General features: G+C 37.8%; 5 protein-coding genes across 10 annotated transcripts in view; 3 read left to right on the top strand and 2 right to left on the bottom strand.

Moving 5' to 3' along the window:
- The window catches only part of LOC117237403 (prohormone-1), a 60,612-nt gene that overhangs the window by 14,593 nt on the left and 18,989 nt on the right, over nt 1–27,030 (bottom strand). The window contains exon 1 of one of the 4 annotated variants that reach the window (XM_033501326.1): nt 16,785–16,806. The exons of 1 other annotated variant lie outside the window; for it this stretch is intronic. The gene's annotated coding sequence lies outside the window, so the exon portion shown is untranslated. Of the gene's footprint in view, nt 1–11,327; nt 11,462–16,784; nt 16,807–27,030 lie in introns of those variants that run through there. 2 more of the 4 variants (XM_033501328.1, XM_033501323.1) reach the window with 2 other exon arrangements.
- On the top strand, nt 4,690–16,991 carry LOC117237400. 2 transcript variants are annotated; one of them, XM_033501320.1, is made up of 3 exons: nt 4,690–5,261; nt 16,229–16,402; nt 16,529–16,991. In XM_033501320.1, the coding sequence occupies exons 1-3, from the start codon at nt 5,118–5,120 to the stop codon at nt 16,613–16,615; spliced, it is 405 nt and encodes a 134-aa protein (XP_033357211.1). In that variant the 5' UTR covers nt 4,690–5,117; the 3' UTR covers nt 16,616–16,991. The 2 variants fall into 2 exon arrangements, with proteins under 2 accessions (XP_033357211.1, XP_033357210.1); XM_033501319.1 differs by having other exon boundaries at nt 5,118–5,261; nt 16,229–16,408.
- On the bottom strand, nt 17,141–19,711 carry LOC117237389 (tRNA (uracil-5-)-methyltransferase homolog A). Its single transcript, XM_033501301.1, has 8 exons — nt 19,242–19,711; nt 18,898–19,056; nt 18,644–18,839; nt 18,437–18,564; nt 18,120–18,370; nt 17,812–18,046; nt 17,552–17,744; nt 17,141–17,479 (listed from the first exon to the last, which is right to left on the bottom strand). The coding sequence occupies exons 1-8, from the start codon at nt 19,533–19,535 to the stop codon at nt 17,223–17,225; spliced, it is 1,713 nt and encodes a 570-aa protein (XP_033357192.1). The 5' UTR covers nt 19,536–19,711; the 3' UTR covers nt 17,141–17,222.
- Nucleotides 19,379–22,294, top strand: LOC117237388 (uncharacterized protein F21D5.5). Of its 2 annotated transcripts, XM_033501299.1 has the most exons (10): nt 19,402–19,515; nt 19,644–19,677; nt 19,976–20,117; nt 20,207–20,715; nt 20,772–21,017; nt 21,089–21,157; nt 21,226–21,495; nt 21,571–21,852; nt 21,923–21,984; nt 22,041–22,294. In XM_033501299.1, the coding sequence occupies exons 1-10, from the start codon at nt 19,490–19,492 to the stop codon at nt 22,162–22,164; spliced, it is 1,764 nt and encodes a 587-aa protein (XP_033357190.1). In that variant the 5' UTR covers nt 19,402–19,489; the 3' UTR covers nt 22,165–22,294. The 2 variants fall into 2 exon arrangements, with proteins under 2 accessions (XP_033357191.1, XP_033357190.1); XM_033501300.1 differs by lacking the exon at nt 19,644–19,677 and having other exon boundaries at nt 19,379–19,515.
- Nucleotides 22,553–26,529, top strand: LOC117237384 (probable RNA-binding protein 19). Its single transcript, XM_033501288.1, has 15 exons — nt 22,553–22,694; nt 22,806–23,010; nt 23,094–23,275; nt 23,361–23,603; nt 23,681–23,951; nt 24,038–24,244; nt 24,310–24,504; nt 24,581–24,846; nt 24,919–25,054; nt 25,124–25,461; nt 25,520–25,722; nt 25,804–25,920; nt 25,983–26,088; nt 26,165–26,288; nt 26,347–26,529. The coding sequence occupies exons 1-15, from the start codon at nt 22,659–22,661 to the stop codon at nt 26,418–26,420; spliced, it is 2,703 nt and encodes a 900-aa protein (XP_033357179.1). The 5' UTR covers nt 22,553–22,658; the 3' UTR covers nt 26,421–26,529.

Genomic DNA, 27,030 nt, shown 5'->3' with positions numbered 1-27,030 from the left:
AATCAAAGTTGTTACTCCACCGAAATTGGATCTCTTTCCAGCTTTCCCACGTTCGTGTGGGAAGGGGATATACAGGCAACGAGGAATCATTAAAGCTTCTTTGAGAACATTTCGATTTCTCGTTTTCGTACTTTCAAAGACCAGTTACCAAAACTGTGAACTTTCGGATTCGAATAAAGACGACCGTCTCCTACTGTAACCGTGAACACGAGGTAATTCTCGTGCCTCCAACACCACGAAATATTTAATATACGCTCGTGAAGTATCGTAATTTGTTTCGCAGCTGACGCAAATAAAATATCCCTGACTTAATAAATCTGTAACTGCCGGTGTCATTGTGGTTTTAATATACGGCCTGGAATATCCGTGACCTAGTGGAAGGAAAAACCAAGAGAAGAACTTTCTGGCAGAGTGCGCTAGGTAACAAAGCATTGGTTTACCGTGGCGGATGCAACATCGTGTCGGTAATTCCTAAGCAGAAGGGAAGTGCCAAAGGGTAGTTTCTTTATCGAAGTCCAAGTCACAGCTTATCGTGCAAGCTCGATCCCCCAAATCGACAGCCTCCTGTCTCTTATTCGCGGTCGATAAAATCAACCATATTTTTTTCATACTATTCTTTCTTACTTTCTTTTTCTTTTCATTTTACACGGCTAGCTCGACACTGTCGCTGATTTGCTAATCTTTCTCCTCGTAATTTCATTTTGTCTCGCATCGTAAAAATGTATCGTTAAAACTTATCGACCCTCCAATCACACGACTGCACTGCGAGCGTGTAAAGGGTAATCTGCGTTTATCGAGATGTTAAGCTTGCGAGAGGAAAAATGTTTTGCAATGCTTAACGACAAAAAGTGAAGGAGGAACGAGGAGAAACGAGGGAGGCGTTAACCATTTGTTTAAAAACAATTCGCTTCCATCGATCGACAAACAGGAAGTTGCGATTGCAGTCGTAAACCGAGAAATATTTCGGTTTCTAACTACGGCGAGAAAAAGATCGCGACGGGTGGTTGAGTGGTACCAGAGAAACCTTTAGGCTGACTTTCCATTACCCAGGTCCGATCTGCCTGTACTCTGATTGACTTTCAGTGTCGCTGGCGCTTTCCGCGGTCTTTCTATCCCGTTCTCTCTCTGACTTTTCCCAAAACCACGTTTCGTCCGACGACAGTTTACTTATCGTTCTGTTGCCCGAAATCTCTCGTCAACCGCGAGTTTCTCGAATCTCGTTCATCGAGTTCTCGGGCCCTTTCTATTTCCAAAGGATACTTCCACGTCACGGGGCATAATTTGTGTACGACGTTATTCATTCTCTTGTTTATCGCGGATTTCATTTACGGCAGCTGTACATAACGATATTTCGAACGGTCGCTCGGATAAAAACGGATAAAAAGTTCGATCCATCGGCGTCAAGAAGCGTTCCGTGGTTTTTAGTTTTATAAGAGCCATCGGCACGATCGTAAGTGAGCCACCGGTGCATGTGGTCAGCTCGTTAAACGCCGTTTAACTTACTCAACAATAATTCCTGAGCCCTACTCGTAAACGCGAAACCGTCGATCCCAATATCCCGCTAGCCTTTCGCCAAGAACCTTTGCCTGGCCGAAGATTCAATTTCGTGTCGGTAATTACGAAAATCCCGAACGAATAAAAGTATCGACCGACTGGTTGATCGATGTACAGTGGCTCGCGAATGTATTCGAACGCGGTCTTAGAAACGTTTTATGCGTGTATTTTACGAGCACCGTGATTATTTTGATCTGAAAATGTGTACACATGTTACAAGATATTTGTTGGAAGCATAAATTTCGCAAAGATCAGCGTTCGTCGCCGTGCATCGGATTAACGTTTTTTTTTTTTGCGTAAACGATGAATAACTGTAATAATAGTAGTGGTAGCACAGTAGAGCATCGTAAACGCTTTTTCTCGATGCTCGTTATCGAAAAAAAGCCGAAGAAAAAGTTTTAACGAGCATATTACAAAACGTATCGATCATAAACCGCGAATCGTAGTACGTTCTATTATTACAGGCCGAACTTCCAACTGAACTTCGATTCTGTGATAAACGAATCGGAACTCGCATCACCGTCATTAACTAATTAATGGGACCAAAGCTAATTGCCAGATGACCCACACGATATTTGTTGTGGCAACGTACGATCGGCTTTCGCTAAATAAACTGGAAACGTTAATCGCTATCCTTCAGCGATAACGCTCAGTCACGCGGAAAAATCGTTGTGATTCACAAAATTTATCGAGATTCGCGATATCTCAATTGTATAATTAGCTCTGTTCATCAGAATATTGACGTATTCGGTCAAACCCCAGCATCCTTAAAATCAAAACACTCCGTAGGCCGTATACTATAAACTATAATTATTCTTAGCTTACGTTTAAACTGCCATTTTCTTTTTATCTCTTGTTTACTATTTACATATACTGTACGTATAAGTAAATAAACAAATAGATAAATGGATAAATAGATAAATATATTTGGTTAAAGCGATACCGTTTTGCTTCTTTTTTCGCGCGCGTCTTTTTCTTCCCATACAGTTTCTCACTGTTCCAGATCATTAGCTTTCGAATGAATTTTTTCCTTATTTCATGCTTAATTAACTCGTGTCTCGCGTATTCAATAACTTCATAGTTATCCTTCTATTGAGTTGGCAACTGAGTGATTGCGGATTTTGTCATTAGCTGGTATTGACAAAATCCGCAATCACTTAGTTGCCAAGCCAATGTATCGTTCCGATAGCTGATATTTGCAGTTTCATAAATGTACGATATAATTGGCATTATCGATCAATACGGGTATTTTAACCACGAGATTACTATTTTAAGCCTTTTGCTAACCCTTCTTTGTTTTCGTTATGACCGGAACTATTTTCGTTCATTAGGTTCGACGCGTTTATCCTTTCTTACGCAACAGAGTATTCGGTGAATCAACGGAAATAAGGACATTTCCCGTCGAGTCGAGTCGAGTCGTCTGCATAAATTTGATCGTTAACTCAAAGCCGATTGCACGAAGAATCGAAAAACCGCTAGGAAGTTCGCACTGGATTGTTTGCAAAACCAAGACGGATTGTCTCTCCCGACGATGATTGCTTTGCTCTAGCTTCGCAAGACTGGCGCGATCATTGATAATGAATATCATATTGATAATGATAATGAAAGCACTTTTCGTCTATCGGTTAGCCTGTTGAATCGAGTTGAAACAAGGAGAAATCTTTAGAAAGTAACCGACAAAACGTACGTAGGAAATTAATAAAGGCGCGAAAGGAGAAGGAGCGAGGCAGAAAAACGCGAAAGAAACTGTGCAGAATGAAGAAAAATTCGGCAGGAGAATAAAAACCATCGAGGAAATTGAAGTAACTTCACGTCCGTCACGTACTTCACCGCAACGTTATTAGTCGTTAATTGTGGCCGGCACGTGACACCGAAAGTCGCTTGATTGAACGAGTCCAATTCTTCCTCACGAACCACCTGTCGCATTTGCGATTCTACTCCAGCGACACTCGTTTCTCGCCTTTCGTTGTAACGCTCGTGCAGTCAGCTCGCGTTTAACATCGTCGGAGACAAATGCGAGGCCCGAGTAATCACGCGTAAAGCTGCGTTTAAATGAAGCGAGCGAATGTTCGTTCTTCCCTCTCTTTCATAAAATTTTAGTTAAACATTTAGTTAGCATTCTTTCGCCGTGTGGCGACTATTCGGTGAACCCTTTGCTCGCGTTCGTCGTGAAGAAGCTCTTTCGGTGTAAATGAGTTTACGAACAAGTTGTCTATTTACGTTAAAGGAACACGAACGAATGTTTTTGATCGCTGGGTCAAAACTTGCTATAACTTCGCTTTAAACGCTAGGCTAAAGCGAAAACAGGGTGTATAACGGAGGAAAGACCTCGGAGGTTTCCGAGAAGCAGTCCGATTAATCGAGAATAAAAGGACGAAGAGACGCGAACTCTGTTATTAGGAAGGGAACTCGGTGAGAGAGCGAGCGAAAAGCCAAAGGCGGAGATTAAGATCCCATTTGCAGCGAGAAATTTTCGGAGTTTCCAACCAGAGTTACAATTCCCTGATCAATTCTTGACTTTGTAGTCACGATCTATTCCCTAACGAGACTGGCCACAAGTCGGATAGCACCGCGGCGAATTTGCCAACTGCATCTTTCCAACAAGTTCTCAAGTTTTGAAACGCGACTGAATTTATAAGGGAGTTCGCGTTTCTCAACTTTTAGTGAGTAGCGCGTTGGCGCGTATACGTGAAATCAACTCAACTAAACTCGTTACGTACAATTTTCAATCCCTACGAGTATGCTCGACTTGTACGTCGACTCTACGCCACCTTTTTGCCCAGTTTCCGATTCGCCGATGATTCTCAACCTGCATGCTCGGCCGATTATATAGTTTGCCATTACGTTTCTCCGTTATGATAAGGAAGATCGAGAGAGGGTTGGGGCGACAAGTGCCGCAGTACCAAGGCTCGCTAAACCAGATACATCTGTCGGCGTGAATTTACTAATGTTGCGCCGATCCGCTGGAAAGCGATCATTTTCGATGTTTTTCCGACATTCGCGCTCGCAAGATCGAACCTCGTGCGGGAGAAAATGTGCGTCAGAATGGCAGGATAACGCGCGCGGTTTCCCGAATTGGACGGACATTTCCAGCGCCTGCGTAACATCGAGCACGCGTACGAAGTATATAGGAGAGCGGTTGCCGCTCGAGGCGTCACATTGCGTCCTCGAGTACATCCTTCGTCTTTCTGCAATAACCCACGTACAGGACATCGTCGATAACCATCGTTTGGTATCCTTTGCCAGTTCAGAAATTCGAGGTGTCGCACGCTGCTTCTCAACTTGCAAACGAATCGAGTCGGGAAGCCGCCGCGCTCGTCCTTCTTCTTGGCTCGAAACGTTAAGATAAATAGATAAGGCTGATTAAAGAAGAGTTTCGAATCACCGTAATTCCGATCGCATCTCGGTCAAGATCTGGAGTGAGATCGTTCCATCGCGGGAAAGCTTCCTTCGATCCAAACAAAGAAACGATCGATTCGCAAAAGGTGTACTCACGGATGCTGTAGTTTTACTCGAGAACCGCGAGATCATTCGGCAAACGAAGAAGCAAAATACAAATTTAAATGGGCAACGGAGTGATTCCATTGATGTTAGTGGCGATGGTGCCCATAATCGGTGGTACTATCGGCCAGCGTGCTCTCAACAAGAGGAACGCGCCAACGAATCTCGATTATCCCGACTATTCGACCAAGTACGACGAGTATCCGGTGAGTAACTCAAAACATTCACGAAGCTTGTTTGCTTGTTCCTTTGTTGCGTCATAGTTCATCGTAACGAAAAGCACTACGTGGCTACGTGAACTCGTAGATTGACCGATGGTCACGTCAAAAGAAAGGTAAAGTTACATCGAAATGGGAGTGGACGTACAAGATCGTAGTCGAAGGGACAGTCGGACGACTTTTCTGAATATTTTAGCCACGAGTATCGTCCTGTCTAGATCGCTCGTGGATTCCTACGTCGTTTTAATTCGCATAAGATGTAGTGGCGTAGCTTTGCAGACGATGTTCGATGCGACGATCGAATTCTATAACCATTCCGGTCTTTGTCCCGTTCGATTCGAGCGAATTTTACCGGCAACATCTCGGCTACCGCAAATTAGAGAAATTTGTTTGCGGCGGTCGTAAATTTTCATTCTCTTCCAGTCGATTTCGCAAGGGAAGTAAACGGAGGGCGATTTTAAATCACAATCAACAAGTAGAGTCGCATGCTCTTCCGCTAGATTCTCCCTTCTCCCTGTCTCTGTTTATCTTTGTGTTTGCGTTTTACGAATTTTCATTTTACCGTAAGCGTCTTCGAGAAAGCTATAACGTGATTGTCTTCGAAGAACATCGATTCATCGTGTTTCCTAGAAAATCGCATTTAGCTGAAAATGTCTGGAGAAAGAGTGAAACTTCGACAACAAACGTAAAACTTGCTGGTATATCGTTCGATTTGTTTCGTAACACTGTTTCGAAAAACGAAATAGCTTGGAAAAGTTCGTGATCGGAAATACAAAGAATAGATCGTTGAGAAGGAAGATCGATATGGTCGCCTTTGCTTTCGATTCCAAACGAAAAGTATATAGGTTCCATCTAGTAAGTATGTAGTAGTGCGATAGAATATCCAATTCTTTGTCGTTCGCTTCCCACAATTTTCATCTCTCCTGACATCCGCCTGAAATTTCATTCTTCTCGAATTTCTTTATTACTTGGTAGATTCATTTTCGCAGCTTTCTTTGTTTTGCGGTAAACGAGGGTTTTGCGTAAGCTGAGAATATTACTGTCGCCGGTGTCGAGCGTTTTCTCATTTTTGTTTGTTCCGTGGCGCTGAACACGGAAGCTCGTTGTCGTTGAATCAATTCAATGATATTCCACTTTTCACCGACCAATCGTACACGTCTTTCAAACGTACTAGTGTACCTTTTACTGATATTCATCGGCCAAGTCAATGCATTTCAAGCTTTCGCGTCGAATAAAGCGCAACAGTTGAAGATTCTTCGGATTAATCTTAAATCTACGTCAACGTCGATGCGACGATGTTTTTATCGATTTACACGCGGAACAATAAAACAGGAGAGTTTCGAACGTACGACGCACCTTTGATTAGTACGTTCGAGCGTCGTTTGTCGAAAATCTTTAACCGCTACGTTTAACCAACCTAAAAATTTACCTTCGAATACGATTTTTCTCTTTTCAAAAAAAAAAAAAAAAAACATCGCGAAAGGACAACAGTAGAAACTATCGACATTTTTAAAGTTAACAAAGTACGAATAGCACAGTTCGTACGAAGATCAACTCGGTTCCGTCCCGAAAGTTGATAAACTTCAAATTACGTTTAATTAAACGTTTAATGGATACAATACACGAATTTGAGGATCTTCCGACGCGATCGATCGATTTCAAGTTAGACAATTTGTCGATGAAGCGGTTTTTAAATTACGCTCGCAGTTCCACAAGTTTCAAGCACGTAACGTGCTTCTTGTTTTCGACGTTACATCGCCTTTCGAAGAAATATCTGCACTCTGCGTGTACTAAAACGGTCGACAGGTATTATAGAATTGTATTTTGCTGTTAATTCAATTTCAACCAAAATGTGCTATGGACCCTTATTCAAAGTTTCCATACAATTACCGATGAAATTAAAACGAAATGGAAGCGACGCGACGTCGGGTCGCGCGGAATTCAATTACAATACTTACTATTAATCGGTCGGATTTTCTACCGATTAATTAATCGTTCGATTAATCCCTCTCGCGTAGCAATTTTCGTTCTGCTATTCTTGCAAATTGTTCTCGTTCTTCGAATCGTCGTCAATTAATAATACTCCGCTAGACAGCTCGTTCGAGTAAAATCGAAACTGTCTCCCGATTCAATTCGAAATGAACAACTTCGACTTGTCGTTCGCTCGTTTAGTCGCAATCCATGCACATTAATTCAGACGTCTGCCTCGAAGCTGAACCACTTAATTAATGAATTATTTCCAACTGCATTAATCATATTTACGTTCCACCGACGAAATAAGGCAACGCTAGTCTGCCCCGTTGACTTTACGCTAATTAGTCACCCTATACGTACGCTGCTTTCTATTAATTATTGGTTAATCCCGCAAACGATCAGCTTTTCGACCCGAGGTAGACACATTTTTCACGACGTACGATAATTACCTTGTACGACTTTTTTGCCCAATTATATATACATATATTAGACAGGGTGGTTGGTAACTGGTGGTACAAGCGGAAAGGGGGTGATTCTACGCGAAAAAAGAAGTCGAAAATATAGAATAACAATTTTTCGTTTGAGGCTTTGAATTTTCTCGTTATAACGGATCTCACTGTAGATCGCTGTCTCGATGGAAAAATGAAAAAAAAAATTTTTTTATTCTATATTTTCGACTTCTTTTTTCGCGTAGAATCATCCCCTTTCCACTTGTACCACCAGCTACCAACCACACTGTATATAACACAAAATGTGCTGTCTGTAATGACAATGACGAGTTGGCTGTCCCTTCCATCTTTGGTTTCGCTCGATATTTACTATTTACTCGAACTCGTCTCCATGTCATTAATGTTATTCGTCTACGCTGTACGACACAATTAAATCCGTATGCTTGCACGTCCGATTGAAACCTACGGTTTAGATATCTGCTGGTATTGTTGAGGAATGACGTCAGAGGAATTATTGTAATTTACATTATATTTATATAGATCGAGTCGTATCAATGTCTTTTTGCAACATTTTATTCGCCCAACGTTGTAGAGATTGTCACCGTTTGTCTCCTTTCCTATCTCTTCCGACAAAGGTCACCCACCTATTTTTCTTCGTTAAGGAGTTAACAAGATTACGACCCAATGATATATGATGCAGGCCAAAATTCACACTGTTTCGTTCAGATGAAATCAATACTTAGAAGCAACTGAACGCCAGGACAAATTTTCCTCGGATCGGTCGATTAAATTTCTTAAATGTCGATCGAGGAAACATAGGTTTGCCGTTTGATACGAATCCTATTGCTCTCGCCAGATGTACCGCGAGAGAAAGAAATTTCGGATTTCGCTCTAATCTTTCATATAGAGTGTCAAGGGGCGAGTTAAGACACTGGTTGATATTTCCAGCGTTAAAGTCTCTGAAAGGATGTCGCATTGAGTTGTGTCATCCGAATAAGTTTCAATCGGCAACTTCGACACGTTTCAACTCTGGCGTTTCAATTTCTTCGATCCTTCTACGAGACTATTCGTCTTCGATCTGCCGGAATGTTTCTATCTTGATGTGGAGGATACGTCTTGAACGTTATTACTGTCGTTTGTCGATAAAATACGAGAAAATAATGAGACAAAGTACAAAGCAGAGGAGAGAAGTTTCGCGGTCAAACAATTCGTTTGGATTACGTGATGCCCAAAGAAGCGAGTCTCGTTGTTGTGCTCGGAGCTCATCTTTCCGCCATCGGCAACTTCGCGGCAATAACTTTTATGTGCCGGCTAATAAAAACGTGTCATCAACGTGACTTTAATCATCGTTAAATCGATTCAACGCCGCGTCGTCGAATTATTTGCGGCAGGAGACGATCGTTCTCTCACTGTCAAGATTAGACGAAGCTTTCTATCTTTCGATGCGTTTCTCGACTGTCAGCCGTCGCTCTAGTAACTTAATGTCTTAAAATGTTCTTTTTCTCAAACGGTTACAGGAAGATAGATTTTTGCAGAACATGATACATACTATAGGGAACATTTTGAGGTCTCGTTAACGCTGTAACGAAACACGGCTATCGCGATGATATTGATCAAATTTGTGGCGAATCTGAAAATGTATATAAACCTCACAAGATATTATTTATTGGAAGGAACGCAATATATTCATAAACCACGATATTTAGTCGGACCATCTTCCATACTAATTGTACGTTTAATATCACTGTTCATACTGTAGATGTCTTAATTTTAGGTGTACTTTTTTTTATTAATTCGTTACAGTGCTAACGAAACTTCAATATCGTTTAAATTTTCTGCGTCAAGTGTTCGAATATTTTTGTAAGCTACCGTATCTGTTACTTTACACCTGGATTCCAGTTTTGTCGATTCGATTTTGGTTTTTGTCGCAACGTCGTCCTTCGACAAGACAACGTCGATGAGCGTAAAAACAGTAGAACACCGAGGATAAGATGCGTTTTATTAAAAGCGTACTATTGGTTTGGCAACTAAGTGATTGCGGATTTTATCATTAGGTGGTATTGACAAAATCCGCAATCGCCTAGTTGTCAACCCGATACTTTTGTTTGCTTCGTTAGCCCGAATTTCGAAACGCAGAAACGTTCCTTCGGTGTATAGCGCACTTCGCGTGTACCTTCGCGAACGATGCGCTTCGATTCCACGCAACGGTGCAAATATCTCGAACCATAAATTTTCCCTGACATACGCCCACGCATTCTTTCTTCTTCGTTTTCAGCATCTCGCGGCTGCTTTTTAACGCGTATTTATGCGGCGAAGCATCTGCTTGGGCGGTCGCGATCTCCTTAAGCGCTCGCAAAACAACGATTTACAGCGATTGCTTGTTCCGGCGTAAGAAAAACGTTGAAACTTTCTTCGAAACCGCGCACGTTAACGCGAATGAAATTGCACTCGGCGCAAGTTTCGAGCAACGTGATGCGTCGTACAGGTGCATACGTATAGCGTGCCGTGGCGTGCGTCGGTCGATGCTGAAATTTCAAATAGACTGAGTTATCACACGAGTATGACGACGTGACGATATTGAAAGCAACACATGGTCCGATTCGCGCGAAAATTATGTCGGAAGAGATCGACAGGCTTTTCGAATTTGTCGACGAATGAATTCTCTTTGGTTGCAAGTGTTGCATCGATATCGGTAAAAGCATCGACGTTAATCCATTATACGATGCGTTTTTTGAAAGGAAAGTAGCAGCGTGTGTAAAATTCAAAATAATTCAACGTTTCGAGAGTTAGGCTGATCGTAAATCGCTCAGTGGTCATTGTTGCTCGTCACACTCGTCGCAGCGGCGTTTTCAACGAGACGAGTCAACTTTTAAAACGAAAGTGGATTCGACGTTGCTTTTACGAAGGCTTTAAGAAAGCTATTTCGATCGAGTGCACGTAACTACGCTTTCGTTTTCTAAGAGTATAGTCGAGCGAAGTAACAGACTCAGCAATGATCGTCAAATGGCCGTTTCTTCTTCTTCTCAAGGAAACTCTCTAACAACGTTTGGAAAATTTCGAAGAAGGAAAATACAGCCAAAGATAAACGCGTGGGCTGTGCATCATTAAAACTTCATTGCCGCGGTTATTTTTTCCTAGGACGATAACTGAAACTATTTTTCCAGTTCCTTGACCCATTCAATTTCCCTTACCGTGAAAATTCCCCTCGATTTTCCGGCAATCTAGCGACCCAACATGTAATCAACTAGTTTATCGCGATACTTACGATTAGGCGTCGCTCGGTTTCGTCTGCCGAACAAGAAAAAATAAACTTGAATGATATGCTTAATTAAACGAAGATACGTCGCCCACGTTATTTCTAGATATACCGTCGACTGTTGCACGCACAAAAATATACGAAACTCTGTACGTACAAGGTTTTTCGTAAGGAAGAATTATTCTGATATATATAAAAACGCTCTTTTTTTTTCTCCGTTCGTTTCTTCTTTTTTCCTTCTCCGTTTGTTTCTTCTTTTTTCTTTTTCCTGCAGTGGCCGCCAACGCATTGCAATCGAACGACTACGTGTTCCATTAGCCATTTCCATATCTATTTAAAACAAACAACAAATTCATTTGGATCGCACGTACGTACGTGTATGCACGCATTTACGCAGAACAGCGCCAACTCTCTCCAACTCGAAATAAATCGATTAATTTGTCCGTCTTTGTCCGCGCGACGACCATCCGGCTGTGTTGCCCTCCGTGCAATGTTCGTCGGTTACTAAAATTAGCGATAAAGAAATTGGCTGGAAATAGTGTTTAACACGCGAATATTGTTCGACGATACGCGAGTCGGTAAAACGATTACGATACTTGGCCTGTCGGCATTGAAACAACTAAATAGATGACTTTGGCGGCCGCTATGCCGTCAACAATTATACTCATTTTGGCGTGACGAATGCCCACGTAATGATAGCTTGCGTTTTGCAATTGCCTCGGTGACTACGATTTGCGCCCGTAGGTAGACGAGCTTTATCGCACGAAAATAGTTCTTTTGTCCGACGAAAGTAAAAAGAAAAAGAAACGGAACTACGATCCGCCGGAAGAGTATTAACCCCGGAGGTCTTAAACGTCGTAAAAAATTGGTCACTGAAAGTCAATGGGTGAAAGGAACACGACGAATCGAATCTCTAACGATCGATGTTCGGCGTAGAATAAAACCAGAAAATTTTCGGTAAACGTTAGAACGTTGGAACATCCGGTTCCCGTTGGCTCTGTTCGGTGTGTTTGTCGATCGTATCGCATCGCATCGGCGTCCATTCGGAATTTAATTATCGATAAGGGACAAAGCTTCGATGTCCACGCATTTGTGATTAAATTAGCGATAAGGGCCGACAATGATACAATAATCGGACGACGCGTTATCGCGCTTGATCGCGCTAAGAACAAAGCTCACGATATTTGATAGATGGAGCTTTCGAGTCACGTTAGGAGCATCGATTTTAATTAAAGTTTTCAGCGACGATCGAGCGATCGCGCGAGTAACAAGCAGCTCTCTACCGTATCCTAAAAACGCATCAAGGATCAGCTCAGCTTTTTGTAGTCAATGGTTATTAACTATCCTCTTTGTTGTCCAACTCGTAATCCTAACACGCGTGTCATTTTCCCACAGATTCTACAAAGTGTCCTTTCCTTCGATCGCTATAAAAAACAGATCCAACTCTATCGGTTTTTTGTGCCGTTTTACGAAGATGTTCCTTACATAATCCTGAAGATAGAATCCACTTTGCTCTTTGTATCGTGACTAAGCTCTTTTCTCTTGGCACGTGACACAGTTCGCTCGTCATGTTAAAATAAAAAAGACCGGACAAGATGGATAAAATGTTGCTCGTTTATCTGTTTTTCAAAGATGCGATATGCTCGTGAGCCACATGTTACGATACATTACACGCGCGCGAGAGAACATTTGTCTTCGCGTTAACGCGTACTTCTCGAAATTCTCGACTAACCGTGGCAATTGTAATTTCGACGTTTCGTGCCATTCGAAAGTGGATCCACGAATGGATGACGCGTGCATGACACGTCACTAAGTACGATAAGTTATACATAATATATTACACAATCTGATCAAAGAACGAGTGATAGAACGCATACTAGTAAATGAATTCATTGGTGTGTATTCGAGATAAAGTAACTCGTTATTTTGACAATTTATTCCTTCCTTGATCTATTGTAGAAAGAGAGAGATATTTTTCAAATAATGAAGTTCAAAGAATTTCAATATATTTACTAAGAGAGACTCGAATGAAATGTAATCGATTCGCTTCCACCTTGCACAATGAAATTTGTGTTACGACTGGGACATCGATGCGTTCCAATTAAAAGGAATTATTTAAGAGACGAGAAAATTTCAGCGGTTTCGGCATCGACGAGAGAGGTTTAATTTTGTCCAAGTTCCATCGGGATCATCTTTCATTACTCGATAAATCAAAGTTCGATAAATTTATTTCAAGTAAATTCCTCCAAATTCGATAGACATTTACCAATAAAATGACACCGCCGCTCAACGACGTATTGCCTCCGAGGACATTCGAAGGTTATTGAAAATCGTTTACAGAATCGAAAGTTGCGCGATTGAAGTCGTTCGATATCTTTCTACGCTCTGCGCTACAGACTCAATTTCTCCAGTAAATACGTATCTGTTAACGTTTTCTTTTCCAGACTTTGTAAACCTTCATCGCCGCTCAAAAATACACGGATAATTGCTGTTTTTAATACAACGTACTTTAGTTGGAAAAACACAGACTCAGGGCAATTTTATACTTCAATAGACATGACACGTAGGATAACAAAATTTACCTTCAAAAGTTAATACGCAATGAAAGAATCGTTAGATCGCGTATTTACCTAAATATAAATATGTTTTTTAGGAGATGCCCAGTTCTTCGCACATCCCTGTGCAAAATCAGTTATGTTTCCAATAGTTGCATTAATCGCGTTTGCAAACGTGGTAATTTTCTTGGCCACCGATTAGACATTTTTCGCGAATCGCTTCCTGCATCTAAGAAAAGTGTTAAAAGTACTAGAAATGCTGGAAGATGTTAAAACGTTACGTTAAATCACTGATATTACTTTCGTACCATTTATTACTTTATTTATTTATTTATTATTTATCGTATTTCCTTATTGTATCGAAGGATGCCAGCGGTTCGTAATTAAATAAATAAATAATAATAATAAGAATTAAAATAAATTTTTTTAAAATAAAATTTTATATCTGAGCATTAATTTGCCATTAAATCATGCGTGTATTCGCGTATAGTTTATATAAAACGTTCACTCGCGTACTTGTACGCGACAGTACGTTGAACAAAGCAGCGCTTGCTTGAGAGTAAATCTACGAAAAGGTTCCGAGTAAGCCCATCAATAAGTTCTTATCGGATTTGCTAATGTCAGCGTGTTCGAAAGAAGGAAGAGATATTTGCTTCGTGTATTTCTTCTTCGATTGTTTCTAATACAAGCGGGACGACCGTAGGATAAAGACGCCTTTGCTCGATGCTTCTTTTTCAATTACGTGCAAGTTTCTGTACGCTGTTGTCGATTGGTGGCAGAGAATTTTAATTACTTTTGACTTTCTTCCAGCTGTTCGCGTGTTACTGTCATCGGCGACATTTTCGTTCTTCGCTTTTGCCCTGCGTCGCTTCGAGCTAACCATCTGCGAACGAAACTTGAACCGACCTTTTCTTATTCAGTTCATTCCCGAATACCACTTTCTTTCTATTTAGCAAGAGCACAATAAAACATTGCTAGTAAATTGTTTTCTTTTCAACGAACGACGGAGGGAAAATCAGCCGGCATAGTTGACAGTTCGTTTGCAGGGAATCAAAAGAGAAATAGGTAAGAGAGCTTTCTTGGGACGAGTAGAAAGGAAGAATTCGCAGGAAGAAAAATCGCTTGACATATCTGCAAACCAGTGGCTTTTATGTTTCCGCAAATGTTACAGATCAGTCATCCGTTTGTACGACTATTTGTCGAATTCCAGTTGTCACGATTTTTATGATACGTCACGAGTAAATAAAAGCCGATTGAGAATCCTGTGGGAAATCGCTCGGGTCGTATAACAACAAGAAAGAACCGCGTTTATTTACCTCGGTGTGTGTACGTTACATGCACGTCGGCTTACTTTTCCGTGGGAAATCAAAATTTTGCTGGTCACCGGTTTCCAACGTCACAGAAAATTGAACATATTCTGACCCAGCTAGTTCCGTTATCTTTCATTTTATTTTATATTATTGTGAATTAAATCCATTAGATCCGTTTAATCGCATCACGACCAATTTTATCTCTATATTATGGATATACGATCACTTTACGATACAGCCGATGTGAACGTTCGTTGCTCCCTCCGATACGCTTCGGTAAGATGCGACTTGCCTTGGTCGAAGAGGAACCCAAATGATATAATAGTGGAGCAAATTGGCTAACTAATTTGAAACGTGTAATGAAGGCGATAATTAGATCCGCATCGAGTTGCCAACTTTCGGAAAGCTTCGAGCAACGACGAGATAATCGAGTGGAATCCTTTGGCTCGTTAAATCCTTCAAATACGTATATTCCGTGTCCTCGACATCTTATTTTCGATTAATTTTCTCGAAATGAAACAATTATTGCTAGCAAACTGTAAAATATATTGTATAATCTCGCGATCGTCTTAAGATTTATATTTTACGTCTTAGAAACATCGATTTCTGCCAATTGTCGAGTTAAAGAAAGATTAATCTCTAACAAAACTGCATGTAACGTGTTATAAATCCGCCTTTCTTATTGTTAGTTCGTCAAAGTAATCGAGAAGTTGACAAGCTTACGGATTACAAATGGAAAATACAAAGAGATGGGCTATCGATACTGTTCGTTTCCGTTGGAGAAGATAATTTGTCGCGAAGAAACAGATATTCATGAACTGATGTCGCAAGAAAATTGTTCGAACGAAAACTACGTGGGTTTTCCTCCGTTTATTTAAAGTAAACTCCTGCCTTTCTGCTATTTCTCGGAAACTTTACGATTGATAAAAATACCAACAAGTCGAATTCGTGCGAAACGGAATTATTAATATGGTAGAATAGGGATCGGCGACGGTTAAAATTAGCGGAAGATGGAAGAGAATTTCCTAGATCCTATTTTCACCCTGGTTGGGCTTTATCCCAGAAATGTGAAGCGAGAAATGTGAAAGAAAATCAGCAGGAGATTCACGTCAGGTGGCGTGATTCAGCGTTAAAACTCCACGGCAATTATCCTCCGGTCTAATTAATTTTAATTGGCGTAAACATTAAATATCAGGAGTAAGGGACGCGAAAGATCGATGAAAACGAGCAGGATAACAACAGAACCACCTTGTGTCCGTGTATTACAGTCCACGCCGCTTGATACCATTCAATTAATTATCGCGTAAATCCTACGCACGTGTAATTACCATACTAGTGAATACCGCAAGTCGTGGTAAGCGTTATTATCACACCGATCCTTCCCTTGATCGAATCAAACTTTCTTTTCCAGGTGGTAGTGCCAAAGAGGGCGGCTCTTTTGTTCGATCAATTGATGGTCGCGTTGCAAAAAGTGGTGGACAACCAGAACAGAGGAGAACTCGGAGGCAGAACGTTGCCGAGGTCATCGGGGCCTCACTTGCCGGTGGGAAATTCGCAAAACATTCCTGCAACGGACGAGCAAACGGTGAAGGTCGCATTACAACTTGCCTTACATACTTCTTTGCGTGTACTCTCTAACAAATTCGTTCGGAAAGCTACGCCCTTTATGCAAAAGTGAATTTTTCGAAATCAATTTTCATTTGTTATACAGATGGACCTTCAACGGCGTGGACAGGCAAAAGGACGGGTTTACTGGCGTTGTTACTTCAACGCTGTAACATGCTTCAAGAGAAAGTGATAATGAACCAACGTAACCAGTCTACACCGCGACTTCGAAACCCGATTCGACCACGAGATTCCTCGCATGCTTTTCCCGATCAAAAGAGAAACAAATAAAATACAAACTCAGGTCAAACTATACCCTAAGGCCAAAAATGATTCTGTCTTTTCTTATGAATCGGACTTACCACTTGTCAGCCTGCGAATTATCGAATCTATTTGTCTACCTCTTCGATGCTGTTCCTTTCTCGTATCCGTTATTAATCACAGTGAAAGCAACAGTTGTATTAAACAGTGTGTCAGCTTATATATATCATTCTGGTTTATAAAGCGTTCGACATACAAGTATCGATTAAACGTATCTACTTAAAGTGCATCAAACTGGATGAACCGTATTCACTCGATTGCTTCAAAATTTAAGCAATTCCTTATTCATGCATGACATATGCCCTAACATTACCCATCGTATCCTGATTCCCTGAATAATTCGCCTAGAAGGTAAGTCTATTTCAATAGGAGGAATAATTAATCAGATTACAAGCCGTACACGCGAGAGGCGATACTTTTATTCGTATCATTTATTAAAAAAGAAACGTTACAAGAACAAAATATGCAAGTATCGTCAATTATCGCTCCGTACAATCACGTGCTTTCATGGCTGTGGATAATCTTTCCAAACATAGAACTAATTCACAATGTTTGGTATATGGAAACATATCTACAGCAACGGCTTTTATCGGCACCATAGGTTCACCGGTGTATTGCTTTGAGACGGGTCTAGCTAGATCCACTAAATTTTTTGCAGCTGCTCGAGGATCACAAGATATATATATTAGTCTCGATAATTTTTTCGCCTTGCGCATAGTCAATAACGCTCTTTGATCTGGAATAAACATGTTTATACTTATACATATTTTCGTCAAAGTTAACAAAAATTACGTTAACGATGTCTTACGAAGTCCGGCTCGCGGTGGGTCCACGACAGCGATAATATCGGCCTTAGTGGTTCTCCGAATTACAGGGGACAAAACATCTTCGGCTTTACCAACAAAAAATTCGCAGTTTGATACTTCGTTCGCGACAACGTTTTCCTTCGCGTCTTTGATAGCATCCTCTATCATTTCTATTCCAAACACCTCGCCACAATACTAAAATCGTTTGTATCTATTTCTTGTCCATATGATGTTTTATTTAATTATTGATTATTTTTAATACCTTTGAAAATGCAAGGCCTATCGTTCCGGTACCACAACAGATGTCCAGAAGCGCAGTATCCACGGTCGGTTTTGCCAAATCAATCGCTGCTTTGTACAATACTTCAGCGCCTAACGTGTTCACTTGAAAGAACGCTTGGGGAGATATTCGAAATTTCATTCCCAACAACATTTCCTCTATGTATTTCGTTCCGCTAATGTGATAAAAATTGTTTTCACTTTTTTCGTCGACGCTTCTAATTAGAAATAAAAAGCAACTTAATTGGGCGAATGGAACTTAGCTATTGAACACTCTGCCAATTATCATACTTTAGTTTCATTATTTGAAGATATAACGATGTTACTCGTGCTTGTACGCCATTTCCGGTTTCAAAGAAAGTTTTGAGTTGCAATTGTAATTCCTCTAATTTTTCTGAGCTTAAATTTTGTGGATGCATTCCCACTATTACCATCACATCGTTGCAAAGAGTGCTTCTAACAGTAACTTGTCTCCAATACCCACTATGATCAACTGGATCGAAAGGCTTTAATTCAGTATTTTTCATGAACTCTTCAAGCACCTAAAATACTCGCAATACAAAAAACAAATCTTAGAACTCAAATTGGAAGAAACCTAAGCAACTTACCTTAACTACAACTTTCATTGTGTTAGGAATGTGACAAAGATTATCAATAGGTCCCACTGCCGTGGAACCAGCTGCATAACTAGATAATCTGAATCCTATTACAACTTCATTTTCTTTTTCGCTTTTACCTGAATTAAATTGATATTATACATGATATATTTATCACAATCTATCAGAAAGATAAATAAATTTCATATATGGAATTACCAACTGTAAATTCACATTTATTCCTATACTCTGTGATTGTATCTGTACTCAAAATGGGAAGCAATTCACAAGGCAATCCATGATATTTAGTTTTTTGATGATTTAACCAGTCTAAAAGATCACCCTTACTTTCTTTCAACATTTGTTTACAAATAGTTGATAGAATCAAACTCATTTCTTTTTGTTTCAGTTCCAACTAAAAGCACATTATTCTCAAATTTCTATTATATACACTTTATCTCGTATTGTCTTACTTGACTTGGATAAGGCATTTCCCAAAGGGGAATCGTAGTTAATTTAACTTTATCTTCTATGGATATATTTTGATCATCTTTATCTAATTTTAAACGCTTCTTTGTAGTTTCTTCTTCTAGTCTCCTTTTTACAAATGGATCTGGTGCAGGTTTTGCAATCTATTTTTAATAGATAAAAATACTTTATGCACATATGCATATAATGATACTAAGTATCAAGATTCGATAAAATCTTCATGATACAATTTACATTCAATTTAATAAGAACTACGATATGTAAGAAATGTTTTGCATATCGATTAAGAGGAAAATATGTAAAATAATATAACACCAAATTAAAATACCTGAGCACTAAGCTTACAATTTTTCCATAAAATCCCATTTAATATTTCTATAGCTTTCCGACGATTCTCCTCGTTTCTAAAAGATACATAAAGCCATCCACTGCTCCGTTTTGGTGGCTTTATTTTACATGACTGCAACTCCAGCTTCTCATTTAAAAGCTTTTTAAATTCACCAATTCCATAATATTTTGGTAACCCGTGTACCTCAATTTTATACTTTTCAGACGTAAAATCAGCTCTTTCGAGGTATGCATAAGGATTCTTTTCTACTTCGGTAGGTTCGTTTGAAGTCATATTTTTTAAAACTTTTGTTCAATTGTATTTTACGTAATTGATACAGTGAACATATCAATTTTTACTAATAAATGTAAACATTTAATCTAGCCACTTATTTTCTTCTAGCCTTGATACTCGTGTACTCCATCTGTTATATCAGGTTATGTTCGCACTTAATCTGAGATCAGTATAAATTACTATGTCCATTGGCTTTGATTTGGATAAGAAAACATTCTATAATAGATAGATATTGTAAAAGAATAAATGAATGAATATAAAACATTTATATTACTTTATTTCAGCTATTTATATCTATAAAGATATTCTTAATAGACCTATTATCAGTTAAAAAGTATTAGATACTAAAAAATCGAATATCAGATTTTTATTGAATGTTTATTTTGCTTATCAATCATTTTCATGCCGCTACCTTAATTGTATTATTTCTTTGTGTCTAGATGAATCAGCAAGCTCAAAGTTGTTATCTGAAAAGCAATGATAAAACACTAAAGACAGTGTATTTACCACACAAAAAGTCAATTATATTGGGTCGTTCTGAAGAGACAAATATTACTGATACGCAATGCTCTAGACAACAAGGTTATAATTTTACACTTTGCTCTATGCAATTATCAATTATTTTGATTCGTACTTTATCTATAATGTGTATTGTGTATTATTTTTTGTAGTACAACTATATGCAGACTATGAGGAGTACAAAGTCTTTATCCAACAAATTGGACTTAGGCCCTGTGGTTTTAATGGCTTTAAAACACGTAAAGACGTTAAATTTATAGGCAATCATGATGATAATTTAGAAATCTTATATGGAAAGCATATTTATCAAATTGAATTTAATCCTCCACCTCTTAAAACTATTTTACCAAAGAAAAGAAATAGGGGCACAGAGATATGTAATGAAAATGAAGAAAATTCTCATAAAATAGTTAAAATTGAGGATGATAATATTCAAAATGAAGACCACAAAACTCAGGAAAAAGAAGCACGAACAGAAAAGAAGCATATAAAAAATACTCATGATATTTTGAAATTTATAAACAGAAATAAAATAATTTCTGATAAACTTGAAGATACAGATAATATGATAGATCTAGATACTGCTCAGGATACATGGGAAAGTAAGGAAAGTGGAGCATTATTAATATATACAACACAGGGTGTGGAAAGTCGTTCAAAGGTAAATTAAAGGAATATTGACATTTTTAAGAATGGACTAAATCTTCTTATTTTTAGATAGCAGCATATGATATGGATGGAACCTTAATAAAAACAAAATCTGGTTTAGTATTTCCAAAGGATTATGATGATTGGCAACTTATATATCCTGATGTGCCAAAAAAATTACACAAACTTCATAATGATGGCTATAAAATAGTAATTTTCACTAATCAAGGATCTATTGGATCTGGAAGGATAAATCCAAAATTTTTCAAGAATAAACTTAAAAATATAATACAAAAAATTAGGGTTCCGATACAGGTATACTTCTTTTTCTATAAATTTACAATAAGTAAAATGATCTTATATGTGATTTAAAAATTCATTTGCAGATATTTATAGCTACTGGAAGTAACATCTATAGAAAACCAGCAATTGGAATGTGGCAAAAACTGGAGGAGGTAATGGTTATTTTATAAAATGGTTATTCTTACCATGGAAATTTTGATTTTAAATAATTTCTTTACAGAAGAATGATTCTATATCAATTGATAAAGATAATTCCTTTTACGTTGGAGATGCAGCCGGACGCCCAAAAAATTGGGCTCCTGGAAAAAAGAAAGATCATTCGTCAGCTGACCGATTGCTAGCACTTAATTTGGGTTTAAAATTTTACACACCAGAGGAACATTTTCTCGGTCATAAACAGGCCCATTTTGAATTGCCTACATTTAATCCAAAAAATTTACCAGATGGAGAGATATGCTCGGGAAGCAATATAACTTCAAGCAGTCAAGAAGTAATAATTTTTACCAAACATTGTTTGAAAGTAATCCTTAAACATGTAATTCTTATATATAATTTATATGTTTAGATTATTCTAATGGTTGGTTGTCCTGGTTCTGGGAAATCACATTTTGTAAGAAATTATTTAAAACATTATGGATATGTTAATAGAGATACTCTAGGAAGTTGGCAGAAATGTATTACTATAATGGAAAAACACATAAACGAAAAAGATAGCGTAGTTATAGATAATACTAATCCTGATTGCGTGTCAAGGCAGAGATATATCGAAGTAGCGAAAAAATATAACATACCCGTAAGATGCTTCGTTATGTTAACAAGTATTGACCATGCGAAACATAACAATAAGGTAATAGTCTAATTTGGAGTGATATAACGAAATTTACAATATAGATGCTATACTAAATATTTTATTTCAGTTTCGGGAATTAACCGATCCTAGTCACGTTAAAGTTAACGACCTGGTTATTAATTCTTATGTGTAAGTAAAATCGAAACTAAATTTATACAAAGCTTATTATATTGGAATATTTTTAGGAAATCTTATCAGCAACCAAGTTTAGAGGAAGGCTTTACAGAAATTGTTCATGTAAACTTCGTTCCAAAATTTCGAAAAGAAGAAGATCGTCAGTTTTATGAAATGTATTTGCTTGAAAGATAAATGGAATTTTGTTTACAAAGTACAAATTAATTTAATCAATAGACGTGTTGTAATTATTAGTCTCTAGTAAAATAGAATAAGGTATTGTATTATTATTTTATAAATAGACATATCGAATTTATTTGTATAACTTGATGTCAAAAATTTTAAATTATTAGCTGTATTTGCTCATAATTTTTAATAAAACAGCTTCTTCTTTTATATTTATCCACTTGTATATTATTTTACTATTATCGTACATTTCCTTTACAAAAGTAGTGCCACAAAATCTATCGGTATGACCGATAGATTGTATATCAATACATATATCAATATATGAATACGTATCATGTATGTATGTATATTTCATGGACAGAAATATGCACATGGTATAACCTAACCTTTTTGGTACTCACCTTCTTGATATCCTAGAAACATAACCTCTATGAAACGTAAATGTGCAATTTATGTAAACATTTAATGTTCAGTAATAATTATAAATACATACATACAAAATGTCGCGATTAATAGTAAAAAATTTACCAAAAAATGTAAGTGACAATGTCTCACGACATTATATTAAATTATCATAACATTAAAATAAAGAAAAGATTATAAATAAGAGATAAGTAAGAAAGCTAATTTGCGATGACGATTTATAGATTACAGATACAAAATTAAAGGAACTTTTCAGTGAAAAAGGTTTAATAACAGACGTACAATTAAAATATACGAAGGATGGCAAATTTAGACGATTTGCTTTTGTTGGATTTAAGACAGAAGAGCAAGCTACAGCTGTCAAAGAATATTTTGATCAAACATGTATTGACACCTGCAAAATATCCATTGAACAGTGTGCAAGTTTAGGTATTTGTGAATTATTAATATATAATTATATTAAAAACAGTGATGTGTATTTAATATTTACTCATAAATATTGAGTCCTATAGGAGATTCTTCTAAACCCAGAGCATGGAGTAAATACGCGCCTGATAGTTCAAAGGGTAAGATTAATAATACAGACTCTACTGAGATAACAGAAAACACAGCCCTGAACAGACGAACAGTAGACAAAGAGAAAGGTAAAAAAGAAGAAGGCATTAAAAAGGAAATCAGAGAGGCATTGGAAAAGGTAGATATATAACTATAGCTTATTTTGCTGCTATATTTTTTAAATTTGGAAACTTAATTATCACATTACTCATTTATATATATAGCACAAAGATGATCCTTTATTTATGGAATTTCTTGAAAGTCATACAACAGATAAAGCTATATGGAAGAATGATACAATATTGGCAGCTATTCAAACTAAAGAACATAGTGATAATGAAATCGATGATAGTAAATCTAGTGATCAGAATAATGATAAAGAATACAGTAAGGAAGAAGAGGATGAGGAAGAAGAGGGAAAAGAGAAGGAGCAAAAGATTGCAAACAAAGTTATATCTGATTTAGAGGTAATTCTGAATGCTCATACTTTTCTTCTACTTATGAGTTTTTCTGCATGTATTTATGTTTGTTCTGTCTTAAACAGTACATGGAATCCTTGAAAGGAAAAGAAAAGAATATAGAAAACAGGATTTCGAATGATAAGAGTAAATCTAAACATGGTTCTATAAAATTGTTTACTGTGAAACTTCGAGGATTAGCATATAATCACAAGAAAAAAAATATCAAACAATTTTTTCATCCACTGAAAGCAAAATCAATACGAATATCACCAAAAATTAAGGGTATTGCTTATGTTGGTTTCAAAACTGAACAGCACTTGAGGAAAGCATTGCTGAAAAACAAAAGTTTTTTAGGTATAAACGATGTAGTTAACTGCAATTGGGAGCTTTTTTATTTTCCATCTTTCTTTTGCTTATATCTATTCTATTGGCCTTTTTAGATGGGAGACAAATATTTGTAATGCAATATGAAGCAAAAGAATATAATTCTGATGAAGCAGGAAACAAAGACGATAACGTTAGGTGGAAGAAACAATTAGAAGCATTAAAAAGTGAAGATAGCATCGCGGAATCTGGAAGAATGTTTATCCGAAATCTGTCATATACAATAACCGAAGATAATATTCGACAGTTATTTGAAAAATATGGTAGATGGCCGATTTTTATGCATAATACGATATTTACAATACTAATATCACGATCTTTTATATAGGTCCTATAAGTGAAGTTAACTTACCTATCGATCGCACAACCAGAAAACCAAAAGGTTTTGGTACAATAACATTTTTAATGGCCGAGCACGCGGTTAAAGCATACAGTGAGTTAGACGGTTCGATTTTAGACGGAAGAATGTTACATGTTCTTCCAGCTAAAGCAAAAACCGACCCTATGGAAGAACTTGACGAAAGTGAGAATAAATCGTATATAATTCTATCGTCCAGTTTGTTCGAATAATTGCAGTGCGTATAACTTTTATGTTACAGGAGGATTAACTTACAAGCAGAAGAAAGAATTGAAAGCTAAAATAGCTGCGGGATCATCACACAATTGGAATACTCTTTTCCTTGGTCAAAATGCTGTAGCAGACACTATAGCTGCTACTTATAATACGACGAAGGAAAAGGTGCTTGAAGATGGATCAAAGGGTTTAAGTGCCGCTGTTAAGTTGGCATTGGGAGAAACACAATTAGTTCAGGATTCCAGGAAATTTTTGGAGGAAAACGGAGTTTGTTTAGATGCATTCAATCAAGTAAGTATTATTTAGGATATAACCGAGAATAAAAAATGACAATCAAATAATTTGATCGATACATTTTCTCAGTCACCGAATAAACGGTCGAAAACTGTGATACTGGTAAAAAATTTACCTGCTGCATCGCCGGCACAGGAAATTCGACAATTATTTGCACGACATGGCGAATTGGGGAGATTTGTAATGCCACCCTCAGGAATTACTGGTATGGTTTTTATTAATATCATTATGTGTATCATTACCAACGACGAGTTATCGTGTAATGTTTGTTTAGCTTTGGTGGAATTCTTGGAACCTTCTGAGGCACGAAAAGCATTTACACAATTGGCATATACTAAATATAAACATTTACCACTTTATCTTGAATGGGCTCCTGACAATAGTTTTACTACCCCTCCTCCTATGGGAAAAAACAAAGCCACAGAAGTTGGGGCAAACGAGAAAAAGAACATTAAAGAAGTTGACAAACAGGCAGGGGAATTTTCAGAAAGTATAAACGATACAAATAATGCTAATAAAGAAGAAAGCGAAGATGAGGATGAACCTGAACAAGAAACAACTCTTTTCGTAAAGAATATTAATTTCACAACTACAGAAGAGCAGCTAAAAACGGTAAATAATTTAATATTGCATTTTTCTATTATTCGATGAATAATATATTGTTTTGTAGTATTTTGGCAAATGCGGTGCTCTTCATTATGTCTCGATAGCAACAAAGAAGGATCCAAAAAATCCTGGCGCTAAACTGTCGATGGGTTATGGATTCGTTAGATATAAAAGGAAAGTAGACGCGGATCGAGCATTAAAAATCTTACAAATGACAGTGCTAGAGGGAAAGACTTTAGAACTCAAACGTTCTGAACGAACACTAATGTATGTCTATAAATTTCCTACGAGTCCTGTTACAACATTTTCAACTCTAATAAACATTTTCTTTTATTGAAATATTTGCAGAACTGATTTAAAGAGTGTAAAGAAGACATCGACAGTAACGGCTCAAACAGGCACGAAAATTTTAATAAGAAACGTACCATTCCAGGCGACGGTTGAGGAAGTAACTGAACTATTCAAGTACGTACTTTATTTATTCTAACTTAGGCACGATTTTTATGTCTTCTTTATTAAAATGTTAGAGCGTTCGGAGAGTTGAAAGCGGTGCGACTGCCAAAAAAATTGGTTGGTGTTGAAAAGCACAGAGGATTCGCCTTCGTAGAGTATTATACAAAAAGCGAGGCCAAGGTATTCAAAAAAATTAATACAATCTTTTATCATTAAATTAACGATCGGTATTTCATGCCTTTTATTTCGTTCATAGAAAGCGTTTAAGGCGTTGTGTCAAAGTACTCACTTGTACGGTCGAAGACTGGTCTTGGAATGGGCTCAAACCGAAGAAGGCGTGGAAGAAGTTAGGAAGCGAACCGCTAAACACTTTTATCAAGGTAAGTACGTTATGATTCGTTTTTACAGTGCGCGTGCCAATAAATTATTCTTTAACAGATCAACCGGTTCAGAAGAGCAAAAAGGCGATGCTAAATCCAGAAGACGTCGGTTTGGGAGATGCCTCATTATGAGTTACTTATAATACATAAAGATAATTCGTTATGAGTTAAATTGTTTATCAGATTTTGTACATAGCATTGACCGAGGAAACAAAGAAATAAATTCACGAAGTACACGTGACTCGCAGAGTGTATTTTCTTTCAATAGCTGGCAGTGATTCAAATCGATCGAGAGTTAAAAAATTCTCTTCGACTCGTAAAAGCGTGCACATTATTAACCTTCGCGTCACGTTGGAACTTTTTCTCGTCTTACTTTTCTCGAAAATACTTTGAATTTCTACCAGTAACACGCCACTGGTGACACATCGTACTATGCGTACTAATTCTACGTATTTGGGTTTTGATACTGTTGAATTGGTTTCGCGTGCCAGTGGATATCGCCTAGTTGATATTAATCTTCGGCCCACGTTCCAGCCCGATTCAGTTGCAGTTTCGAAGACGGTTCGCAACTACAATTCTAGATCAAAACGTTTTATTGTATTGTAACTTCTAAACTACCTGTACAGTCGCTTCCCAAAGCATAATCCTTTTTTAATTCGTTAATACGTTCTGATGTCACCTCGATAGTAATTTTGCGTTGAAATTTACGATTATCGTATGGAGCGACTAAGGAGAATTTGCA

The sequence above is a fragment of the Bombus vosnesenskii genome, unplaced genomic scaffold, assembly GCF_011952255.1.
Source record: "Bombus vosnesenskii isolate JDL3184/JDL3185 unplaced genomic scaffold, Bvos_JDL3184-5_v1.1 scf7180000013370, whole genome shotgun sequence".
Lineage (NCBI taxonomy): Eukaryota > Metazoa > Arthropoda > Insecta > Hymenoptera > Apidae > Bombus > Bombus vosnesenskii.
Note: the sequence above shows the minus strand (reverse complement) of the source record. Positions and strands in the feature narration are given on the sequence as shown.

Excerpts from the sequence above, each read along its gene's own strand:
- LOC117237389 (XM_033501301.1), bottom strand. The coding sequence starts at position 19,535 with ATGACTTCAAACGAACCTACCGAAGTAGAAAAGAATCCTTATGCATAC. Across the intron at positions 19,057-19,241 it reads ATTGTAAGCTTAGTGCTCAG|ATTGCAAAACCTGCACCAGA; the intron begins GTATTTTAATTT and ends TATTAAAAATAG. Across the intron at positions 17,745-17,811 it reads TAGGCCTTGCATTTTCAAAG|TATTGTGGCGAGGTGTTTGG; the intron begins GTATTAAAAATA and ends AAACGATTTTAG.
- LOC117237384 (XM_033501288.1), top strand. The coding sequence starts at position 22,659 with ATGTCGCGATTAATAGTAAAAAATTTACCAAAAAAT. Across the intron at positions 23,011-23,093 it reads TGAACAGTGTGCAAGTTTAG|GAGATTCTTCTAAACCCAGA; the intron begins GTATTTGTGAAT and ends TGAGTCCTATAG. Across the intron at positions 23,604-23,680 it reads AAGTTATATCTGATTTAGAG|TACATGGAATCCTTGAAAGG; the intron begins GTAATTCTGAAT and ends TGTCTTAAACAG.
- LOC117237400 (XM_033501319.1), top strand. The coding sequence starts at position 5,118 with ATGGGCAACGGAGTGATTCCATTGATGTTAGTGGCGATGGTGCCCATA. Across the intron at positions 5,262-16,228 it reads CCAAGTACGACGAGTATCCG|GTGGTAGTGCCAAAGAGGGC; the intron begins GTGAGTAACTCA and ends TTTCTTTTCCAG. Across the intron at positions 16,409-16,528 it reads CGGACGAGCAAACGGTGAAG|ATGGACCTTCAACGGCGTGG; the intron begins GTCGCATTACAA and ends TTTGTTATACAG.
- LOC117237388 (XM_033501299.1), top strand. The coding sequence starts at position 19,490 with ATGCATAAGGATTCTTTTCTACTTCG. Across the intron at positions 21,496-21,570 it reads TAACTTCAAGCAGTCAAGAA|ATTATTCTAATGGTTGGTTG; the intron begins GTAATAATTTTT and ends TTATATGTTTAG. Across the intron at positions 21,853-21,922 it reads ATGCGAAACATAACAATAAG|TTTCGGGAATTAACCGATCC; the intron begins GTAATAGTCTAA and ends ATTTTATTTCAG.